This window comes from Drosophila nasuta, chromosome 2L (genome assembly GCF_023558535.2).
Source record: "Drosophila nasuta strain 15112-1781.00 chromosome 2L, ASM2355853v1, whole genome shotgun sequence".
Classification (NCBI taxonomy): Eukaryota; Metazoa; Arthropoda; class Insecta; order Diptera; family Drosophilidae; genus Drosophila; species Drosophila nasuta.
The window spans coordinates 22897696-22918066 of record NC_083455.1 but is presented as its reverse complement, the minus strand read 5'-3'; the positions used below and the strand labels follow the sequence as shown (position 1 = coordinate 22918066).

Here is a 20371-nt window from a genome sequence, read left to right as displayed (position 1 = left end):
TCAGTGGCCCGCCCCCTTTTTGTTTTTTTACATTTACATTGAGTGCTGCCATTGCCAAGATTTACAATCAATGTCAGCCACTTTGGGAGACTAAAAATAGTCAAACGCTCAGCTGGTTTATGCTTTTGATACGCGACATCGACATCGACGACGACGTTGACTCGTGACAGTCATTCCCGGTGTTATTTAACATCGCTTATCAATGTGGCCAAAAACAAAATGAGACCCACAGACCCAGTCTCTAAGTGTTGCTTATCAGCGTATTTCTCATTTTGTAGTTTGTATTCGGTATTTGGTATTTTTGGGTGCAAACCAACGGCGTTGACTTTTAACAACTACCTCAACTACATGCTACAAACTCACTCGCATGTAGTACGACAACTTGAACATAAGTTAGTAGTACATACAACTAGCAGCGAGTCTATCTTATCAATCTATACTCGCGTCTTTTCTGCATATTTGTTGACCTCGGTCGCGCGTTTTTCAGCAACATTTTCAAGTCTGGGCAGCGTATTTTTGTCACAGCAATTCTTCATTTTCGTTTATACTACAAATGCTTGTCGTTTATATAATATTTATAAACAGCGATATCTGCGGGGGGAAAGCCTGATAAGCTGTTAAGATTATCACAAATGTTTGGTGTTGTGTTTAGTGCCAGAGAACGCGTTATCCGACATCGTTTAAAGTTATTGAGTGTCATTATTATACGGTCTAACGACTTCAGCTAGAATTGCCATTATAAACAAAAGCTTAACAAAATGCTTTTGTGTGTAATAAAGTAGTTTTATCTTAAATAAAGGCTAGGCAGAGGCTGTATATTATTATCCGCTGTTATCCGGGTTGCTTACGATCATAGGATAAGACATAAATGCATACAATATTTTAGATGGATATTTAAAATCTTCATTGTATGTTATCCGAATCGAATTAAGCTTTGTGGATAAGGTCTATGTGCATGTAACATAATAGCAATATATTAATCAGGGTTTCTTATGCTTTAATTAAGAATTGTCTGTATTAGCATACTGCTTTTATTTCTAATATTAAGTAGGTATACTTTGTATCTTAAATGAAAGAATGAACAAGGTTTTATATAATTATCCGGTATTATCCGCGACGATTTCGGCAATCGGATAACACTTAACTGCATTCTATATTGCAGGCAAATGCTTCAAATCAATATTGTATACTATCCGAATCATATCCAACGCTGCGGATAAGAGTTATGTGTGTGCAATATCTTAGTTACAAAATGAAGTATTCGGCTCTTATTCTATTCTGAATTCTATTGTATTCTTTTTAGAATTACTTTATTTCATTTCATTATCATTATCCCCATCGCAGTCATAAATTTCAATGGCACACTAAAAAATATACAGGTAGCATAGACAGCGTTCTCTCTCTCTCTCTCTGTGTGTGTGCAGTTGCAAAATGTATTTCAATGTGCATTTGCGAGTAAATTATAAGTTTTTGCGCCACATCGACATTTATGGATCTCTGTCTGCCTATCTGACTGTTCATTTATTTAAACAAACGAAGCGAAACGGAACGTTTGGTCATGTTGTTGTGGTTGTTGTAGCTGTCTGGGTCTCTGTCTCTCTGTCGGTGTTGCAATGTCGAAGTGTAAACAGTTGCAACAGGCCGCCCTGCTGTTTGCCTCTGGCCTTGATGGGATCCCCAGACGAACACAAGACCCCCAAGCAGCCAGCCTGCTACACTTTACATCATATTGTACTCAGAGCACTCATTGAGTTCTCTTCCTCTCTCTCTCACTTTCTGACTGCTGTCTGGGCACATTCACATTTATTTGCCGTTTTTGTGTGTGTTGGCCATCATCATCATAATTTTCGGGACCATTTGTTTCCTCAGCGTGGCGACATATGGGGCCTCTCATATGTGCGACTATTAAATGCCGTAAATGTTTGTAATTAGTTGTAATTTGAGTGCAGCTCAATAGCCACTAAAGTCTCGACATAAACATTTCATTTGGCCCATTCCTATCCAAACGACCTTAAAATGAGTGCACTTAACGTACATTTTTATTTGATTGACAAGTGACGAGAACTTTATTCCAGTAGCATGCAAGTAGACGCCCGTAGCTAATTGAATTATTAACATATGACACCTAGAGTAGTCAATAATAGAAATGCTTTCAATTTGTGTAATTACTATTATTTAGTTGTATTATATTTTAATCATTGCTGATTTCCAGAACAAATTTTAAATCTTATGAGATTTATCTTTACATTTAATACATGAAAACTCAATGATTATTGTAAAACATTGAATTCAATTTACATCTTTATGAAACAATATAGACTTCACACTTTAAATCATCGACAACTTTTAATATAATTTACACTTATTTTAAACGCACATAAATCTGGAAAAAGCTTTGACTCTCATTCAAAAATATATTACTCATATAATCGTTGAATATAATATGACTTGGATGATGAAATATAATTTTCATTTAAACATAATTTAAATCTATAACAAAAAACCCAAAATGTAATAATGAAATCATTGAGGACTATTAAATTTAATTTTGATACAATTTACACATATTTTAAATGGCAACATATTTGAGACTAATTTAAGTGTATTGCTCGAAAGCATCGATGACTACTTTAAAACTTGTAATATAACTTACACATATAATTATTAAAAATAATCCTAAGAAGCACTCGAAATTTAGGTCATAATTTATTTTTATTAAAGTTTCTAATTACAAATCGAGTTGATTAACTTTTTGTTTTGTCGATTAGGCAAGCTTAAAAAAGGTTCAGCATGCATCGTTAACTACTCATCGCATTGTTGCACAAAACGCTGTGTCAACATGACGTATGCGTAACGATAATTGTTATGCGGTTCCTTCATACGCCATGTTGACCGCAAATAATTAAAAAAAAAAGAAAATAGGAGAAAACGTGAAGTAGCTGGAGAGGAAAAAAAAACAAGAGCATACACATTTCTGGCTGACACTTAACAATTGCGATGATTCATGTGCTTTCGCCCTTCCGAGAGAATAACAGAGAGAGAGAGAGAGAGGGAAAGAGAAAGGGAAAAAGAATTATTCTCTGCATACGCTGTCGCTGCATTTTTGTGCCCACAATCGAAATGAAACTTTTTGCCAAGCCAAGCAGAAAAATACGTAAAGAAAATAGTAGCAAAAAACGAAAAAGAAAGAAAATGCCGAGAAAATATGTGTGTGCAACTTACATAACAAACCACACACAATGCAAAAGCAGAGACCGAGGCAGAGGCACAACCAAAACCAAACTGAAGCGAACTCGCTTCAATGTTGCCGCTGCCTTTGTTTGGCAAACTGGCCGCTTCATTTCTTTATTTTCCCACATGCAACATTTTTTCTCTCTTTTTTTCTGGCAATCGCTTTTCCAAGCTATGTGAATTTTTCTCGTTTTTTTGTGGCAGCTAGAAGAAGCTTCGAGGCCCGTAAAAATAACTGTGCCTGGGCTAATGCACGTGATTTAAGTTTTTTTCCTCCATTTTTCTAGCTTAGCATGCGCTTATATGCAATTATTATGAAATACAGAAATACAGAAGAAAAAAAAAACATTGTTGCTGCTGCTGCAGTTTCTGTTTTGACAGTTCAATGACCGCTGCATTGTTGTTGTGGCAAGTGCAGCATACAGGTTTTTCTTTTGTGTTGCCAAAAATAACAAAAGCAAAAAAAGGAAAGAAAACAAAAAACTAAACAGCAAAAAGCTAAAGAGCCTTGCGTGCCTTGGCATTTTAGCAGCGTCGCAGCGTCTGCCACAAAAGTGTGCCAAGTTGGCGACAAGGGGGCGCCACATCCCAGGGGCATGGCATGGGGGGAAGCGAAGGGGGGAGCAGGCACAGGAGGGGAGCAAAGTTATGTAGCACTGTAAATCAGGTCAAGCCAGACGCTTTTCGATTTGTGGCCTCTGGTCTGTGTCTGGTTTTTAGTGGCTTTTTTATTTTCATTTCTTTCCTTTTTTTATTTTGGTGATTTAGTGATTTTATTTTAATTGTCTTGACGCAAAAAAATTGGTCGGCGGTGTGTCGCTGTCCTTGTCGAGTTGACAAGTTGATTTCCTTGGCGTTGGCGCCGCTCATGTGCGTGTCCTTTGATTGCCCTTTTGCCTCTCACCACGGCACAGATGTTAGCATAAATTGATTCAGTAACTTGTCAGCCATCTCGCTCGCACAAGCGTCGCTGTCTGGGTGTGTGTGTGAGTGTGAGTGTGTGCGTGAGTTCATTCATTGATTTACCCAACCTCACCACACACACTCTCCACACTCTCCACAACTGCTTCAGTTCTCCACCTCGCTCTCGCTCTCATTCTTGCTGCCTGCCTCCCTCTAATTCGCTGCCCTCTCTCTAGCTCGTCGCTCTCTACGTAATTCTATTTGCTCTGTTGCTGACGTAAAGTGTCCTTTCCAGCTGTCGCTCCCACACTCCCACACTCCTCACTCCACACTCTACACTCCTCTCTCTCTCTCTCACTCAGAAACCTCCCTCGTCAAAGACCGCGACACTCTCAATATGCTTGCTGTTGGCCCACATTGAGTAACCGACCCTACACACACACATACATATAGACTTGTATATATGTATTTGTGTGTACTTAAAGGGCTTACTAAAGCATATGATGGCATAATTTCTATTCCTTTTTTTTTTGTTTTTGTGTTCGCTTTGCCTTTTGCTTTTCTTGTCGTTTTTACTGCTAAGCAAAAATTGACACAATTTCTCCATTTTACTTGTTTTATAATGTCCCTGGGCGGGGGGCGGCAATCTAGACATCGTGGGTGTGCTTTTGGGGGCCATTGGCCCAAGTCAGTGCACTGTTAGTTCGAAGAAGGTTGTGAAAAGTGACAGCTGCCAGGTACTTGGCCCAGTTCTCAGCTCTCGGTTCTCAGTTTTCGGTTCTTAGCAACACAATCCTCTAGCACACTCTCTAGGCTCTAGAGCCTACCCAAACATCATCATTGCTTATGCCACATGGTTAGGTTAGTATATATAATGTATGCAAATTTAGCTCAAGTGTGTCTAAAAGTCATAAAACGTATAGACGGTTCAGTTGACTGACCTAGTTGGCAACTTGGCTATAATTAAAATTGGGGGTGAAAGGTGCTTAGCGATGACAAGTTTTTTGCGGGAAAAAACACAAAATGTAATTAGTTGAAAATTGAGGAATGTTTTTGAGATAGTTATCAACAAACTCACAAGGTCTGTATACTAAATGTATTTAAATAGAACTTGTTAATTAACTGAAGGGAAGTTTTCAAGAGAAATGTCATATATTAATATTATAGATCTTGTTTAGAAATGTTTATAAACATAACTTTATGCTTGTGTTTCTTTTCTTATTTTGCGCACTTCATTATTATTTGTTATTCCTTTAAATATTTGTTATTTAAGTGAAGACCGCAAGCTTTAAATAAAATATCGATTATACAGAAACCCAAGAATTTTATGGTTATTATATATTGTTTATAATGTTTACACTTTTTATTATTATTTGTAACTTGTAACTTCGTTTTTTATTCTTTTCAAGAAAAGTTGTCAATAGACTCGATATATACATATGTATCTATTTTCTGTTCTTTTTACCTTCAGTTCACGCTGTCCGTTTAGATTCAGATTAGATTGGGTGTGTCCTGTGCAAACAGTCGATGCACTCAGATATTAAATGAAGCCGACGCTTCGCTTTCGCTGTTGCCACGCAACGTCAGTCTAATCACATTTGATGAAAAACAATGGAAAGTTTTTTGTTTCAATTTTTCTTTATTTTTCTTTATTTTTTGCTATTCACAAAGTAACGCAAAAATTGTTTAGACAACTGCAAGTCGAGAGTAAAATTTCCATTTCCATGCCCATGTTGCACTTACGTCACTCGCGTGGGTGCAAACAACTCACAACTCACATAGCACTCAGCTTGTGTCAGCGTGCCGTGTGTTAATATGTGTATGTGTATGTGTTAAGTGTGCGCTTCAAATTTGCCAATTGATTGCATCAAATGAGCTGCGGATTAGCGCAAATATTTGACAGCTGTCTGTGAACTGAAACAAAGGATGACTGCAAGTTACGCTCTAGTGCAATAAATAAATAAATGAGTGTATAAAAACTACAATTATTTTTAATTTTAGTCAATGAAGTATTGATGAATAGAATTAAATTAAACCAAAGTTAATATAAAGCTTTTGAATATTGCTGTGATTAATGCAATAAGTTAGAAATATTATTAAAGTAAATAAAGAAAATAAAAATAAGTAAATAAATTAAATAAAATTAAAATTAATAAACAAAATAAATTATTGGAATACCTCTGTTGAAATATACGAAAATAACAAATCATTAAAATACTAAAAAAACGAATATTATTATTATTATTTACTATGAAGTTTAAATATTTAATATTGAAATTTTTTAAACACACTAAAAAAACGTATATTATATTTAGTATGAAATATCAAGAGCATTTATTAGGCCATTCTGGTTTTACTGTGAACATAAGTAAAGTACAATAAATAAAATAAGATGAAATAAAGTAATTTAAATTGTTCGAATACGCCTACTCAAACATTCAAACCCTATGAAATTGTTTTATTTTTTATATCATTTGATCACACTTAGGAATCTATTGACTTCTTGTGTTTTTGAAATCTGTTCATGTTGTATTGGTGTTCCGATTATTAACCTTTAATATCTAAAAAGTTTTTAGTAAAAACATATATACAAAAAAGCGTATTAAGAATTAGAAGAATTAAACAATTCTGGTTTTAGTGTTCAACATAAAAAAAGTAGAATGAAATAAAAAAATTAAGAAAATAAAATAGAATAAAATAAAATGATAATAAGAAAATAAAATAGAATAAAATAAAATGATATTAAGAAAATAAAATAGAATAAAATAAAATAATATAAGCAAATAAAATAATATAAATTGTTCTATAATAACATTATACAACAATATGCAAAATTATTTGTATTTTATATCATTTGGTGCCACCCAAGAATCGATCAACTTATTACTATGAACTCTTTTCTTATGTTGCGATAATTTAAGTTTAATATCTGAAATATTTTCTGAACGTATAACTAAGAATTTAAAAAGTTGTAATTTTACAATTCTAACTTTAGTTTTTTTTGTTTCTTATTTCATTTACAATGTATCTATCTAAAGATATTAAGTAAATTCTACACTTTCAACATAAATGGAGTAAAAAAGAATGAAATAAAATAAATAAGTAAATACCCATTTTATTATTTGTGTAGCATATTTTCAATTGAGAATTGAGTTGTCGATATTGTGGTTAGTTAGTTATGAGCTTAAACACTGACACTTGCCAACGGCAGCCGCCATGTTTAATCTGCGCAAATGTCAGAGAGAGACAGAGTGAGAGAGAGAGAGAGGGAGGGAGGTGGAGAGAGATGTGATCTGACTGACCTCCAATGCATGACATGACATCCCGTGTCAGCTGATTTGCATAAACGTTTTAATTAGCCGTGTCATGTTGTGTGTGTTCGTCTGTGTGTGTGTGTTCGACTGTGTGTGTGTGTGTGTGCTGTTGTGTGTGTTCTCTTGAGGGCGGCTAATCAAATGATGTAAAAACAACAATTTTGCTGCTTTTATTTAGTTTGTTTTTTTTTTTCTTTTCGTTGTTGTCCAATTGAATTCAATTGACTTGCGCTTGCTTGCGCACTGATTTCATTTGATTTGATTTAATTAGCTTAAATTAGCTGCAACGTACAGATAACGATATGAATATGTTTGTTTTGCCTGCTCAAAAGTCAACAAAACGTAATGTTTAATAACTTTATACATCTAATACTTTACTCATTGTAAATATTCTCTCGAACTTGTTGATTGAGGCACCTTGAAATGCGAATCTAGCATAATATTGACATACATTGGAAATTTGCACATGAATTGAACGAAATAAACGAGATACTTAAATGCAAAATGCGCCTATGACGATGACACAAAAACAACATAATAATAATAATAAAAAAAAAGCCACACTAATGAGCCTACTGTGCAGTATAACAATTAAACTTGAATGCGGTTTGTTGTCTGTTGAGTCTATTTATCAGTATTGATATTGAGGCCTCGACCCAACTTCCGTCAGGTGCAAACAAAGTCGAACTAAGAACAACAAACAGAGAACCCCAAAGTGTAATTTACAATGCAATGATTATGTCATTTGTCTATTTAGCGGCATTTCAAAAAGATACTTTACTTTCCTTTTTTTTTTTTTGCTAAATATTACAGCAGCCACAACAAGTTGATTTATCGGGCAAAGCAATAATATGTGAGGGAATAACCATATAGCTGTATTTCCCCTTATGATATCATCAGCAAGAAATTAATTCATGTGAAGCACAAAAATGTGGCTTAAGATTAAATAAGGAACTTATATGATGCTTAGGTTTGTGTTATATAAATAAGTTGTAGAAAATATATGTATATATCTCTGATTCTCTATCTGCAGTAAAAAAAACGAATACCAAAACATTTTTATATGTTAAGTAAAGATGAATCTTGTAGCTCTTGATTTCCACTTTAAACAGAGCTAAGAATGATTTAGGAATTATTATTCTGCAAACGAAAAATAAACGCCAAGCAAATTTATTTATTTTATCGTAAAACAGAAAAAGTTTCTAAGATTAATATTAGCTCTAAATATGGTGTTAATCCAGAGCTGTAAGAATATTCTTTACCTTTTTTTTAAATGACTTCAGTTGATGTTTTTTTTCACTTTTTAGATATATACGAATATATTTGAGGTGGAGAATCCGTAAAATTCTTATAAAATATTCCTTTCACACTGCAATTTACTTCACGCTTTTGGTTTGTGATATAGTTTCCATTTCAATTGATAAGTTGCACGTCGCTTTTCAGGCAGCTGTCTCTCACATTCTAAGCATTTAACACCACTGTCAAGTCAGTCAAACGCAACGATCTATCTATCTATCTATCTATCTATCTATCAGAGAAGTCTGTCTAGTCTCCGTCAATGTGATCGTCGTTGCCCCTCCTCGACTCCACTTCTTTTCAACTGAAAATGTTGTTGCTGACAAGCGAAATCATTAAAAGTGTCAAATGAAATTGAAAGAAGTTGTTGTTGTAGCTGATCTCATAGTGTTGTTGCTGTTGGTTTAGTACGTTTTGGTTTTTTTGATACGTGCGCAGAATATCAATTGAAATTTGCAATTCAATTTTCGCATTTTGCTTTTGTTTTTACTCACTCACAGTAGCTGACAACAGTTTGCTGCTGCTGAATGGGGGAGGCAGCCAAGGGTTGCCTATTTAACATGCGAATTGCGGCTCTGGCGATGAACGATGAAACGAAAGCACTCGACGGGCAAAAAGCAGCGAACACACAAATTATGCGCGATGGAGGGAAGAATGCAGAATCGAGATACGCTAAATATTTAACTGCTATATGAGGTTTGGGTTTTAGCCAGGCGTGTGCGCATTATAGTTGTCATTTAGTCTCAGTCCGTTGCATATTAAGTATACGCCCCATGTGTGTGTGTGAGTGTGTGTTTGTGCGTTTTTCAATTGAGATATTTGAGTAGCCAGCCATAGCTACTTGTATTTAAATGTTGTTTCATTTAATGGAAATTTATTTTATGGTCGACCTCATTAAACCTGATATTAAGCTGATTAGCCGATGTGCAATCATATTTATTAGGTTAAATAAAAATGATTGTTTAATGTTATACTTCATTTCGTTTGATTATTGAATTTTACAATTAATACCAAATTTTATAAATAGTATTATTTATTGCTAATGATATGAGGTATATATACGGTTTATTAAATAATTATCAAAATACATTTCAAAATTTAATAAATATTTTTTAATGCTACACAGCTTTAGCGTCTTTCGAAATATTAAACTAATTTATAATGTTTATTTAATGATACGCACCATAAGTCAATCAAATTTATACAATTTTATTTGATTTTTTAATATAATTATTTTCGTTTGACTATAATTTGAGATAATATATTATTATTTTGAATAAATCAAAATGTTCCACAACTGCAGTCAAACATATTTATTTCATTTTGTTCGATTTTTTAATATCACTATTTAATAAATAAATGGATATTAATTAACCCAATTCTATAAATAGTAAAATTAAGTATACGTAACGTTAGTCAATCATATATCTTTAATTTGATTCGAATTTTGAACATTACTTTTTAATAAATGAATGGAAACAAAATATAATAAATACTATATATATGTCTTCATATATCTTCAATTTAGTTTGATTTGGATTCCTAAATCGTATTCTTTAATAAATAGACTTTTTCATTCTTAGGTTCTAAGGCTTATTTTGTCATGCTAAAAATATTTCTACATTTTTTGCTGCTTTTATAAATTTCAAATACATTCGCACATATTTCTTTTTTTATATGCGTGATAATGACTTGTTTTTGCATCCATATATTTTATGTATTTTTATTGCGCTGCTTTTGGATTTGCCACATATTAATTAGACATCGACATTGTAATTGCAATCAAATTCAACGAATCCGATTGAGAATTTAGCATCTCAGCAGAATCTCAGTCTCGAGTCTCAGAACCGGCTACTGTCGATTGTTGTGGAGCAAAAATTTTACCCTCGTGAGAATTGAGAAAAGATGAGTGCGACATTTGGGAGCCTTTTAAGTATTTTATGTTTTTCGCTTTTTGTTTTTGGTTTTGTGTGCTGTGCTCGTTTTTATATAAAGCACATTTAACTCTCTGTCCGATTGAGTTGAGTTTTTATTGCCGGCGTTGTCGTCGTGTATTTTATGGTTGAAAGGCGCCTTGTCTACAAACTGTTGTTGTTATTTTTCTTGTCGTTGATGTTGTTCTTCTTGTTGTTGTTGGCCCAAATGAATTGAAATGTTCTGTATTCACAGTGCCCCGTGTCATTGAACCAATTTTGTGGGTGAATTCAGTTCTTGATGCGCCTCTGACTGACAAGGACTTTAAGATACATCTCGAATAACATGCGCAGCTATAAAGTCGAGTATATTGAGTGTTTATTTACCAACATCACATCAGTTTGTTTGACAGTCGATGGCAATTGATTGAGCTACACACTGTTGCTTTTTGCCTTGTTTAAAGCACTGCAATTTCTATACCCGCTACCCATAGAGAAGAAGGGTAGTATAATTTTGTGCTTCCAGGGAGTGTATGCAACAGACAGAAGGCGGCATCTCCGGCACTATAAAGTATATATCTGATTCAACAGCTGATCAACAGTATTGAGAACAACTTTTGTACGGAAAAAACCGCATATTTTTTAGTACTAAGGTATACTATATGGTATATTTTAAAAGTTCGTATTTTATCAATATACCAAACATACTCGGTTGTATATTTTTAGTTTTTTTGGGGTATATTATTTCGGCATATTTTAAAATTAGTACTGTGCTGTATTTTATTTTTAGTATTTTTGCGGTATATTAATTTGACATTTTAAAAAATAAATACCGCATTGTTTATAAATACAAAATATGATCTTTGGTATATTTTTTGTAGTATTTTTTCGACATACTAATTCGGTATATTTTAAAATGAATACTGATGTGTATTGCATTTTTAGTATTTTTGCGGTATATTAATTTGACAATTTAAAAAAATAAATACCGCATTGTTTATAAATACAAAATATGGTCTTAGGTATATTTGCAGTATATTTGCAGTATATTGATTGGGTATATTTTAAAATAAATATTGAACTGTATAGTATTTATAGTATTTTTGCATTATATTGAAATAGTATATTTCAAAATACATACCGCACTGATTTGATTCTATTCAAAATGGGTTGCGGGTATCTCACAGTCGAGCACACTCTACTAAATCTTTCCTACTTGTTAATAACCAAATTTAACAATTCACTTTCCACATTTCACTTTCTTTGCAGACTCTTCATTAAGTTCAGCACTATGCTATCGCAGTATTTGTTCTAAATCGTTCATTATAATGAATTCCGCGCGGCATCATCGTATTGGAGTGTTTCTGTCTCCATAGGCCACAATAACAAAGCGAGAAGAAATCACAAATTAGCAAGCCACAAACCACAATCAAGTTGATCTAGTCACTCAAAATATATAACTAAATATATAATAAAATACCTGTTAATCAATTGCGCACAAATCAATCAAATTTGCCAAGTCTTGCATAGCAAAGCTAAAGAAGAAAAAACATTACATTAAGGATTAAACGGAGCATAGATATTGCTCCAACAGACATTAAGCGGAGACCACGGATTTTAAGCAGAGAGTAAAACTGGCGAAGAAGATGCCGTATCATCGGGCGGACACATCGGCTCAGGCCGATAAATTGAGCGGCATTGTGGAGGAGAGCGATCTGTATGAGGGATTTGCTCCGCATGTGGAAACATCGGAGATCAAGACACTCGATTTCTACAATCTGCCAAAGCAAACTGGTGAGTTTATTGCACAATCAATTTTTGAGCTTTAAGTGTCAAATACACACAATTCTTGCTTGCAAGTTCGATGCTATTTTCTTGGTTTAGCATAAACAAAAGTTCTTGAAGATTAATGCTGGTAAATAGGCGAACAAACAAAAATGATATATGAATACAATTTAAAACGTGGAACAGCAGGCGCATAAATTCTGGTTAAATAAATAAGAGTACGAAATTCTAATGAGCTCCATTTGCAATCAAAATAATAATACGACCTTTAACTACTCTGGACAAGAAATTAAGAACTCGGGGGCATAAACAGAACTTTTTTTTGTATAGAAAACGGGGTAGGAACACGTGTTCCATAAATATTTTGAGTAAAATATTAAATTATGCATTGCTTGAATGATTGTTTGTTTGTGTTGCCGACAAAAATACATTAATCAATAAACAGCTGAAGAGAAAAGTGAACAGCAAGCAGCAGCAAGGAAAACGCACAAAACAATTTCGTATAGCAAAAATAAATTAAATATAGGCATTTGTAATAATTACGGCTAATATGGCCAGAGAGCTGGGCCAACTGCTTCCACATTGCCATCGACTCAGACACCGACAAAATCTTACCGAACCGGCCAATTTGGCCTGGCCCCAAACCGAATCCAAACTGAGGCAACGGTCCGACTGGATTCGGTGTACACTTGATTTTTGATTTCGCTTCTCATATCAAACTGTTTAATTTATATGTGTGTTTCTTTTTTTCGGGCTATTATAACACGCAAGCATTGCAAGGCGTTGAGCACGAAAAGATACTCTGTAAACTCTATGAATTTTGATCAAAAAAAGTGCGTCAAAAACTTGAAAAAGTTGGAAAATGCATTTTGATTCCAACCACATTTGATATAAGAACCCCATTCTTTTCAATAAAAGAACAAGAATATTACTTTTAATACGGAAAATCTTACTAGAGAATACAAAATATAACATTATTGTTTTCTTACAATTAATTTATATTGTTATAATTATTATTCTGTCATTTTAATTATGAAATACTTGTCATCGATTCGCGCAGTATTTAAACCCACGATTTCCTCCTCTCTAAGACTGCAATGAAAACTTCGCTGAGCTCTTAATGAAAACACAGAGAACTAGTTAAAATTGTATATAGGAATTTTGATGGATTAGAACATATTTTAAACCCAAATCTAGTATTTATACCCGCTACCCATAGGGTAGAAGGGTATTATAACTTTGTGCCGGCAGGAAATGTATGTAACAGGCAGAAGGAGGCATCTCCGACCCTATAAAGTATATATATTCTTGATCAGCTTCAACAGCCGAGACGATCTAGCCATGTCCGTCTGTCCGTCTGTGTGTCTGTCCGTCTGTGTGTCCGTCCGTCTGTCCGTATGAACACCTAGATCTCAGAGACTATAAGAGATAGAGCTATAATTTTTTTTCGACAACATTTGTTATGTTTGCACGCAGATCAAGTTTGTTTCAAATTTTTGCCACGCCCACTTCCGCCCCCGCAAATAAAAAATAAAATAAAATCGAATAACAAGCGTAATTTTAAAGCTAGAGTTACGAATTTTGGTATATATAATAATTACTATAGTAGTTATGATTCCTAAAAATTTGGTTGCGATCAGATAAAAATTGTCGAAGTTATTAAAGAAATACTTTTGTATGGGCAAAAACGCCTACTTACTAGGGGTCTAATTTGCTTTGGCCGACAGTCTGGTATATTGTGCTGTCTATGGTATATTTTGAATGCGGTACTATATCGATATACCAAATATACCATTTGGTATATTTTTTTTTGGTTTTTAGTAGTATATTTGGTATATTTTGAGAAATATACCGCAAAATATATTGCTTTTATTCAAAATGGGTAGCGGGTATCTCACAGTCGAGTACACTCGACTGTAGCTTTCTTACTTGTTTTGGTCTTGTATTGAGTCTGTTCAGAATAATGTTCTCAGTTTTAAGAATTTCTTCTTAGCGTTATTATTTTAAGAACACCATCTATAAGACTATTATTCTTCATTTTAGACAGTTCATTATAGACAATTCTATTGCTTCGGTATAGATCATTCTACCCTTTCAGTTCATAGCCAGGGTATAAAAACAGCAAAAAATGAATAAATAGCTCGAAGGCTTCATGTCAAATTATGCTAACAAGCCTGTGTAAACATAAACATTAAAACATTATTCAATCGAATTCGTAATCGAAACAACAAAAATCAATTGAAATAGACTCTGCGATGCCCTGTAGAATATTGAAATTCACTCAACTCTTTAAGAATTGGCAGCATTCCAATAGAATTAATGATATCAAAATTGAATTATATGTTTGTTGAAACAGTCACGAGTGCTCATCAAATATTTAGCTGTTTTTTTTTAGGTATCTGGTTCTTAACTCTTTTTGTGATTATTAACTTGGCTCTCTTTTGGTTTTTATATATTTTTGTTGATTACATAATTTGACCCTTTTAATATTGTTTTCGTTTTTGCAATTTTTGTTTTTATTTTGTGCGCTACACTCAGTTGATCTTTTGTTTATACAATTCGTTTTTATTTTCGTTGAGCCATGAAATTTTGTTGATTTCTTCTGCGTGTGTTTGTATTGCAAAATGCAAATTGCAATTTACATTTATACACACTCAATATATCTATAATATATATATTTATGCAACTTGCACTTTGCTGAGTCAATACATATTGTATATTTATCATTTATATTTGTGGAAAGGTCCGTCAATTAGGGATTTAAGCGCTTTGAAGTTGGCTTTGTCACGCAATCAGCAATCAAAGCTTATCAATAGAGAAATATGTGAATGATAGTGAAGGTTATTATAAAACAATCCCAATTTGACCCAAATATTTGAACAAACAAACATCGCAAAACAGAGAACGTAAATGTGAAAAATGGGAAATTATCTGAGAATATCAATTTAGATTTGATGAAAGGGAAAAACGCGAAAAATCAAATTCATTTTCATGGCACATCAAAGGCAATTAAATTTTACATTTGCACAACATTTGAGCAGCTCAATCGAACTTCTGTTCTGTTCGGTTGGTCAGCTGTCGATATGGGTATCTGCATATAGATTTCATATATCTCCCACTCATATTTTGTCAAAATGCCAATGTGCATTAATGCCAATTGCAATTCGGTTCGAAATGCAATTGTGCCAGCCGATTGGCCAATTCAATCCATTAGCGAAGGCTCCTCGTAGTCGCTGACGGCATTGGCCTTGATTTTGATTTTGAATTTAGTTTCTCTCATTCGCTATATATACTGTAGCTGTATCTGTATATGTTGTAAACAGGCCTTGCACTTACGGATGTTACCTGCCATCGAGTATTTTTTCTTTTTCTCTCTTTTTTTTTGGCTTCTTTCGAGAAATTCCTATTGGCACAATTATCATTTTTATTTTTCTTTCTTCTGTGTGCGACACACGCTAAATTCTTTTTGGGAAAATCCGATTGCAATTTTTCTATAATGTGTATATGGAATACAACAACAGCTTTGACATAATGCAAAAGAATTTTTCATTATAATTGTTGTTGCTTGTAGTTGTTGTTGTCTTGATTGTTTGCTTGAGCACAAACAATAACGATTCACGTTTTTATGGCAGCTGGCGAACGGCCAATTAATTTGTTTAAAAATAAATGCAATTTTCCTGCCATTCTCCTCCTTATTTTCTTTTTCTTTTCGTTGTTTTTTTTTTCTCATCGTTCGTTCGTTTTTACTGAACTTAATATAATTTCTTTTTGCGTTCTGATAAAATTTCACATAAAATGGGGGATAATTATCAACTCAACTTTCTTTTGCTTGCCAAAGTGGTTTAACCCGTGTCCTTCTATTTATAGAACTCTAAAATCTATCATAGGCAAAGTGTATATTGTAGAGAAAACCAATTAGTCAGCATATTTGTAGATTTTTTACGTTTGGAATTTTTTGTATCTCTCGAGTCTTTTTTTTTTTGTTGATAGATATTTAAAAGCTTTTTGCGTGCTGCTGCATTTAATCATCACATATGATTAATATTATTTATAATATCTGCCGGCCATATGTATATCTTAAGTTAACGCTCTGGGACGCATAACATTCAAATGATCTTTGCTCAAATATTACTGATTAATCATACGCAGAGTAGGCTGAAAGGTGCTTAGATGAGTTGTTGTCGATAACTTAGTAATCATAAGATGCGAATAAGAACTGAAATTCAACAACTATTCTATAAAAGTTTTCCTTAGATATTTACTACAATTTTTCAGACTGAGATATTTATATTCATTTTTATGTTTTATTTTGTATTTATGTTTTGCCTTGAACACCTTTTATTATAATGCAAAATTGATTCTTTATAGTGCTCGTATATTAGAATTTCTTTTCAATGTTTAGCTGTTCCCATTAGATTTAATCCAAAGGCACTTCATTTCGATAACTAATCTGCTTGGATGACCTAAAAATATGTTAAATATCTTGTCAATGGCCGCGTGCCATTTCTATAACAACAATTATATATATAAACATTCATGCATATATCTATCTATATGTATGAATAAGTATGTGTACTCTAGGATATATACTTATGTGTTCAACATCATCTTTATGAGCTTAACATTTGATATTTATTTGTTTTTGCCAAGTAAAATTTTTGCTTACGCAAAACAGAGCAAAAATGTTTTTGCTCCTGTGACGCGAAAGAACCAAAGATTTGTTGTTGTATTATGTATATGGTATATGGCCGATGAAACAACATTCTCGTATTTGTTGTTGTCTTTTTCCATTCTGAACAATAAAAAAAACACCAATAAACTAGGAATTTTTCGTATGTTCACTGCGGGTGAACCTCTTCAAAAATTTTGATTAAGAAGTATATTTTATAAGTGTTTGTTATTCTTAATATATTTTCTGCGTTTTGCAAATATTCTTTTCGAATTCTTTTTCAAATCGGATCATGTCATATATACTATATATATATATGTATAATAATGAACACGTATATCATAAGTGCCACACGCGCTGTTTGGTCAATCGATAAATTTGATGAAGAGAAATGAATGCAAAGATGATGGGAATGAAACTGAAACAATGCCACGTCTCTCTCTCTCTCCCTCTCTCTTTCTCTCCCTCTCTCTCTCTCTCTTCTCTCTCTGAGGAAGCAGCTACGTCAGTGGAGCACGTGCCCCCTCTAAAAATATGCGAAAAGTGTGCGAATGCTTTTTGCAGAGGCATCCATTGAAGAAGATGCTTTTGCTGTAACTGGCCGAAACCAGTTTCATTTGTGAGTTTGCCAATTTCGGTTTGTTTTGGTTTTGGTTTTTATTTTTAGTTGTTATGCGTTTTTAAAAGCGTATTCCTTGAGCTATGCCATTCATTGATTTCATCTATTTCGGTGCTGCGATTGCGGGGGCGATTGCAATTTGTAACTTTTTCGATTATTATTAATGTCATTTATTTATTTGATGACAAACTTTTTGTTTAGTTTCCTTTTCTTTTGGCTTAACCTGAATGTTGTTTGAAAATTCTTTTCAATAAATTTGTTTTTCTTTTCAAAATTTGACCGCTTTGACCGCTGGCAAAAATCACATCGAAATGGAATCAAAATGAAATCGGTATAAAACCACTTGAACAACATTTTTATAACTTTATAAAATGGAATTAAAGATTAAAATGAAATGCAGTGTATTCGTAGTGCTTCTATAGATGGTTACGTGGTCACTTCTATTCTGGGATATGTTTTATTATTGCGTTCTCTCTCTCTCTGTCTCTCGATCTCTCACTCTTTTGCGCTGTTTGTTTTTCTTTAGATGATTAGATTAGTCCAATTAAAATGATTAAAGCAATCCCCTATATATGCATAACAACAACAGCATATTTTATTTAAAGATCGCCAACAATTGCGACACTTTATTTTTGGCAAAGTTCAGAGATCAAATCCGTTAAAATGATACGACACGCCCACTTGTTTTCCTGTCTCCTCTTCCACTTCTTTGTCTCTTCTCTCTGTGTGTATTCACTTTACGCGCCGTTTCTTTATGTGCTTTTGTTTCTTTGATCCGCATCCACATAAAGCAATCAACATCTAGTGAGCTTCTAGACTCGAGGGGGGAAGGCAAAGTGACGCTCGCCAGTAGATTTATTAATAATGACTGCCAAAGGCGGCTGCCGCTGTGTGTGTGTGTGTGTGTGTGAGTGCTGTATTCGTGTGCCAAGTCACGACAGCTTGCGTGCGACAATCTCACGAGTTGTTCTCAAAGTATTTCTCAGTGCTCTTTTCCAAATAAAAAAAAAACTGCCTTACTTTTCGACTGACTTTTAATATCTCTAAATGTGCCAGCATGTGATCTTTGGCAATCTAAACGTCAAGCCTAATAATACACATAAATAAATCACAAATTGTTCAGTCCATGAAATGTTCTGCAAACTCTTTTTCCGACTCGAAGTCTGCAAATGCAATTTGAGCTGTGTGTGGAAAAATCACGTCAACAAATGGACGTTGTACGTGAAAGCCCCATGAAAAACCCATCGACAAATTGAATAGCTATCGCAAAACATTTATATATTATATTTGATTTTTATTGTGGGCTACGCTTGAGCAATTCGCAAGCGTAAAAATCACATACACGTCTAATTGAAAGTCATAAATATTTGTAGTGCTTGACGGGAACAGCTGTTGAAATTTGCCAGCTGCCTCCATTGATTGATAGCAAATGAGGCGATGGATTCTACCGTTGCCTGTCCGCCTCCTGCCCCCTGCTCCTTCCTTTTCCCCTTTCAATTTGCCGTAAAAGTTGCAAATTTAATTTCGTTTGCCACTGAAAGAGGCAGCCGACCCCCATTAAAACGTAGCTAATCCATCACACAAAATCGATAAATGTTGCTGCAATGAAAAAAGTGTTGAAAACATTTTCCAAAAGCTTTTCTTTTATCTTGTGTCTTTTTTTTTTTGTTGGCACCACTGTCAACAGCAGCGCTACTAATTACACATCCGAGTGCATGAGTGTGAGAGAGTGCATGAGTATGAGTGAGTGTGTGTGTGTGCCTAAGGTGAGGTCAAGCGTTGAGTGTCGACACGTCCACTCAGACTCTGACGCTCTCTTTGTCGTATTGCTTTATTTACATGCTCTTTGATTGTCAAATGCTCGTTGATAAAAAGTGAGCAAAGATAGAAAAAAAAACAACAACAATAATAACAATGGCAGCTGCATATTTAAATTAAGTTATAGCCGGCAAGAGATTACACTAGCTGTGTTATTTTTGTTGCCTCTCTCGCTCTCTCTTTGGCTCTTTCGTTTGGCGACTCTCTTATGTAGTGAATAGATAACATTGTTTGCATTTGGTGAAGATAACAGACAGAAATCGGAGAAGCGGGTCAAAGATAGGCGAGAGGGAAACAACGCACATTGTTCTAATGCAGCAGCCACTTTTCTATTTTTTTTTTTGCATATATGCAATGCAATTAACACATGTTTATTTTCTTTACATTGAGTGCGTTTTACATGCTATTTTTCTTATCTTTATCAAATATCAATTTGCATTTATTTATGCGAAACGCAGCAGCTGTCAGCAAAGTAAGAATTGAAAGGGATTTGTTTGTGTTTGTCTTTCACACAGCACAAAAGTATGCAACGTTTTTTTTGAGTCCAGCCACTTGAATTTCGAACAGTTGCCGGAAAGTATGCTATAAAATTTTGCAAAACTGGCTAGCTAATTATGGACGCTACTGTAGAGCTGAAAATTAAAGAAAGCAGTGAATGTTAATTATAAATTTGAGCATTTCATTTATTATTTTCTTTTTTTGTGAATTGAACATTTTAAAATACTTGAACTGTGCTTACTATAAACTACATATATTATTTTTTTTTGTGAATTGAACATTTTAAAATACTTCAACTGTGCTTACTCAAAGTACTATGAACTAC

The 20371-nt window shown here is 33.9% G+C and overlaps 1 protein-coding gene across 1 annotated transcript in view; it reads left to right on the top strand.

The window, feature by feature from the left end:
* The window catches only part of LOC132783621 (GTPase-activating protein skywalker), a 55300-nt gene that overhangs the window by 8905 nt on the left and 26024 nt on the right, over positions 1-20371 (top strand). The window contains 1 exon segment of the mRNA XM_060788914.1: positions 11927-12451. Coding sequence (XP_060644897.1) covers positions 12304-12451 — 148 coding nt within the window. The 5' untranslated portion in view covers positions 11927-12303.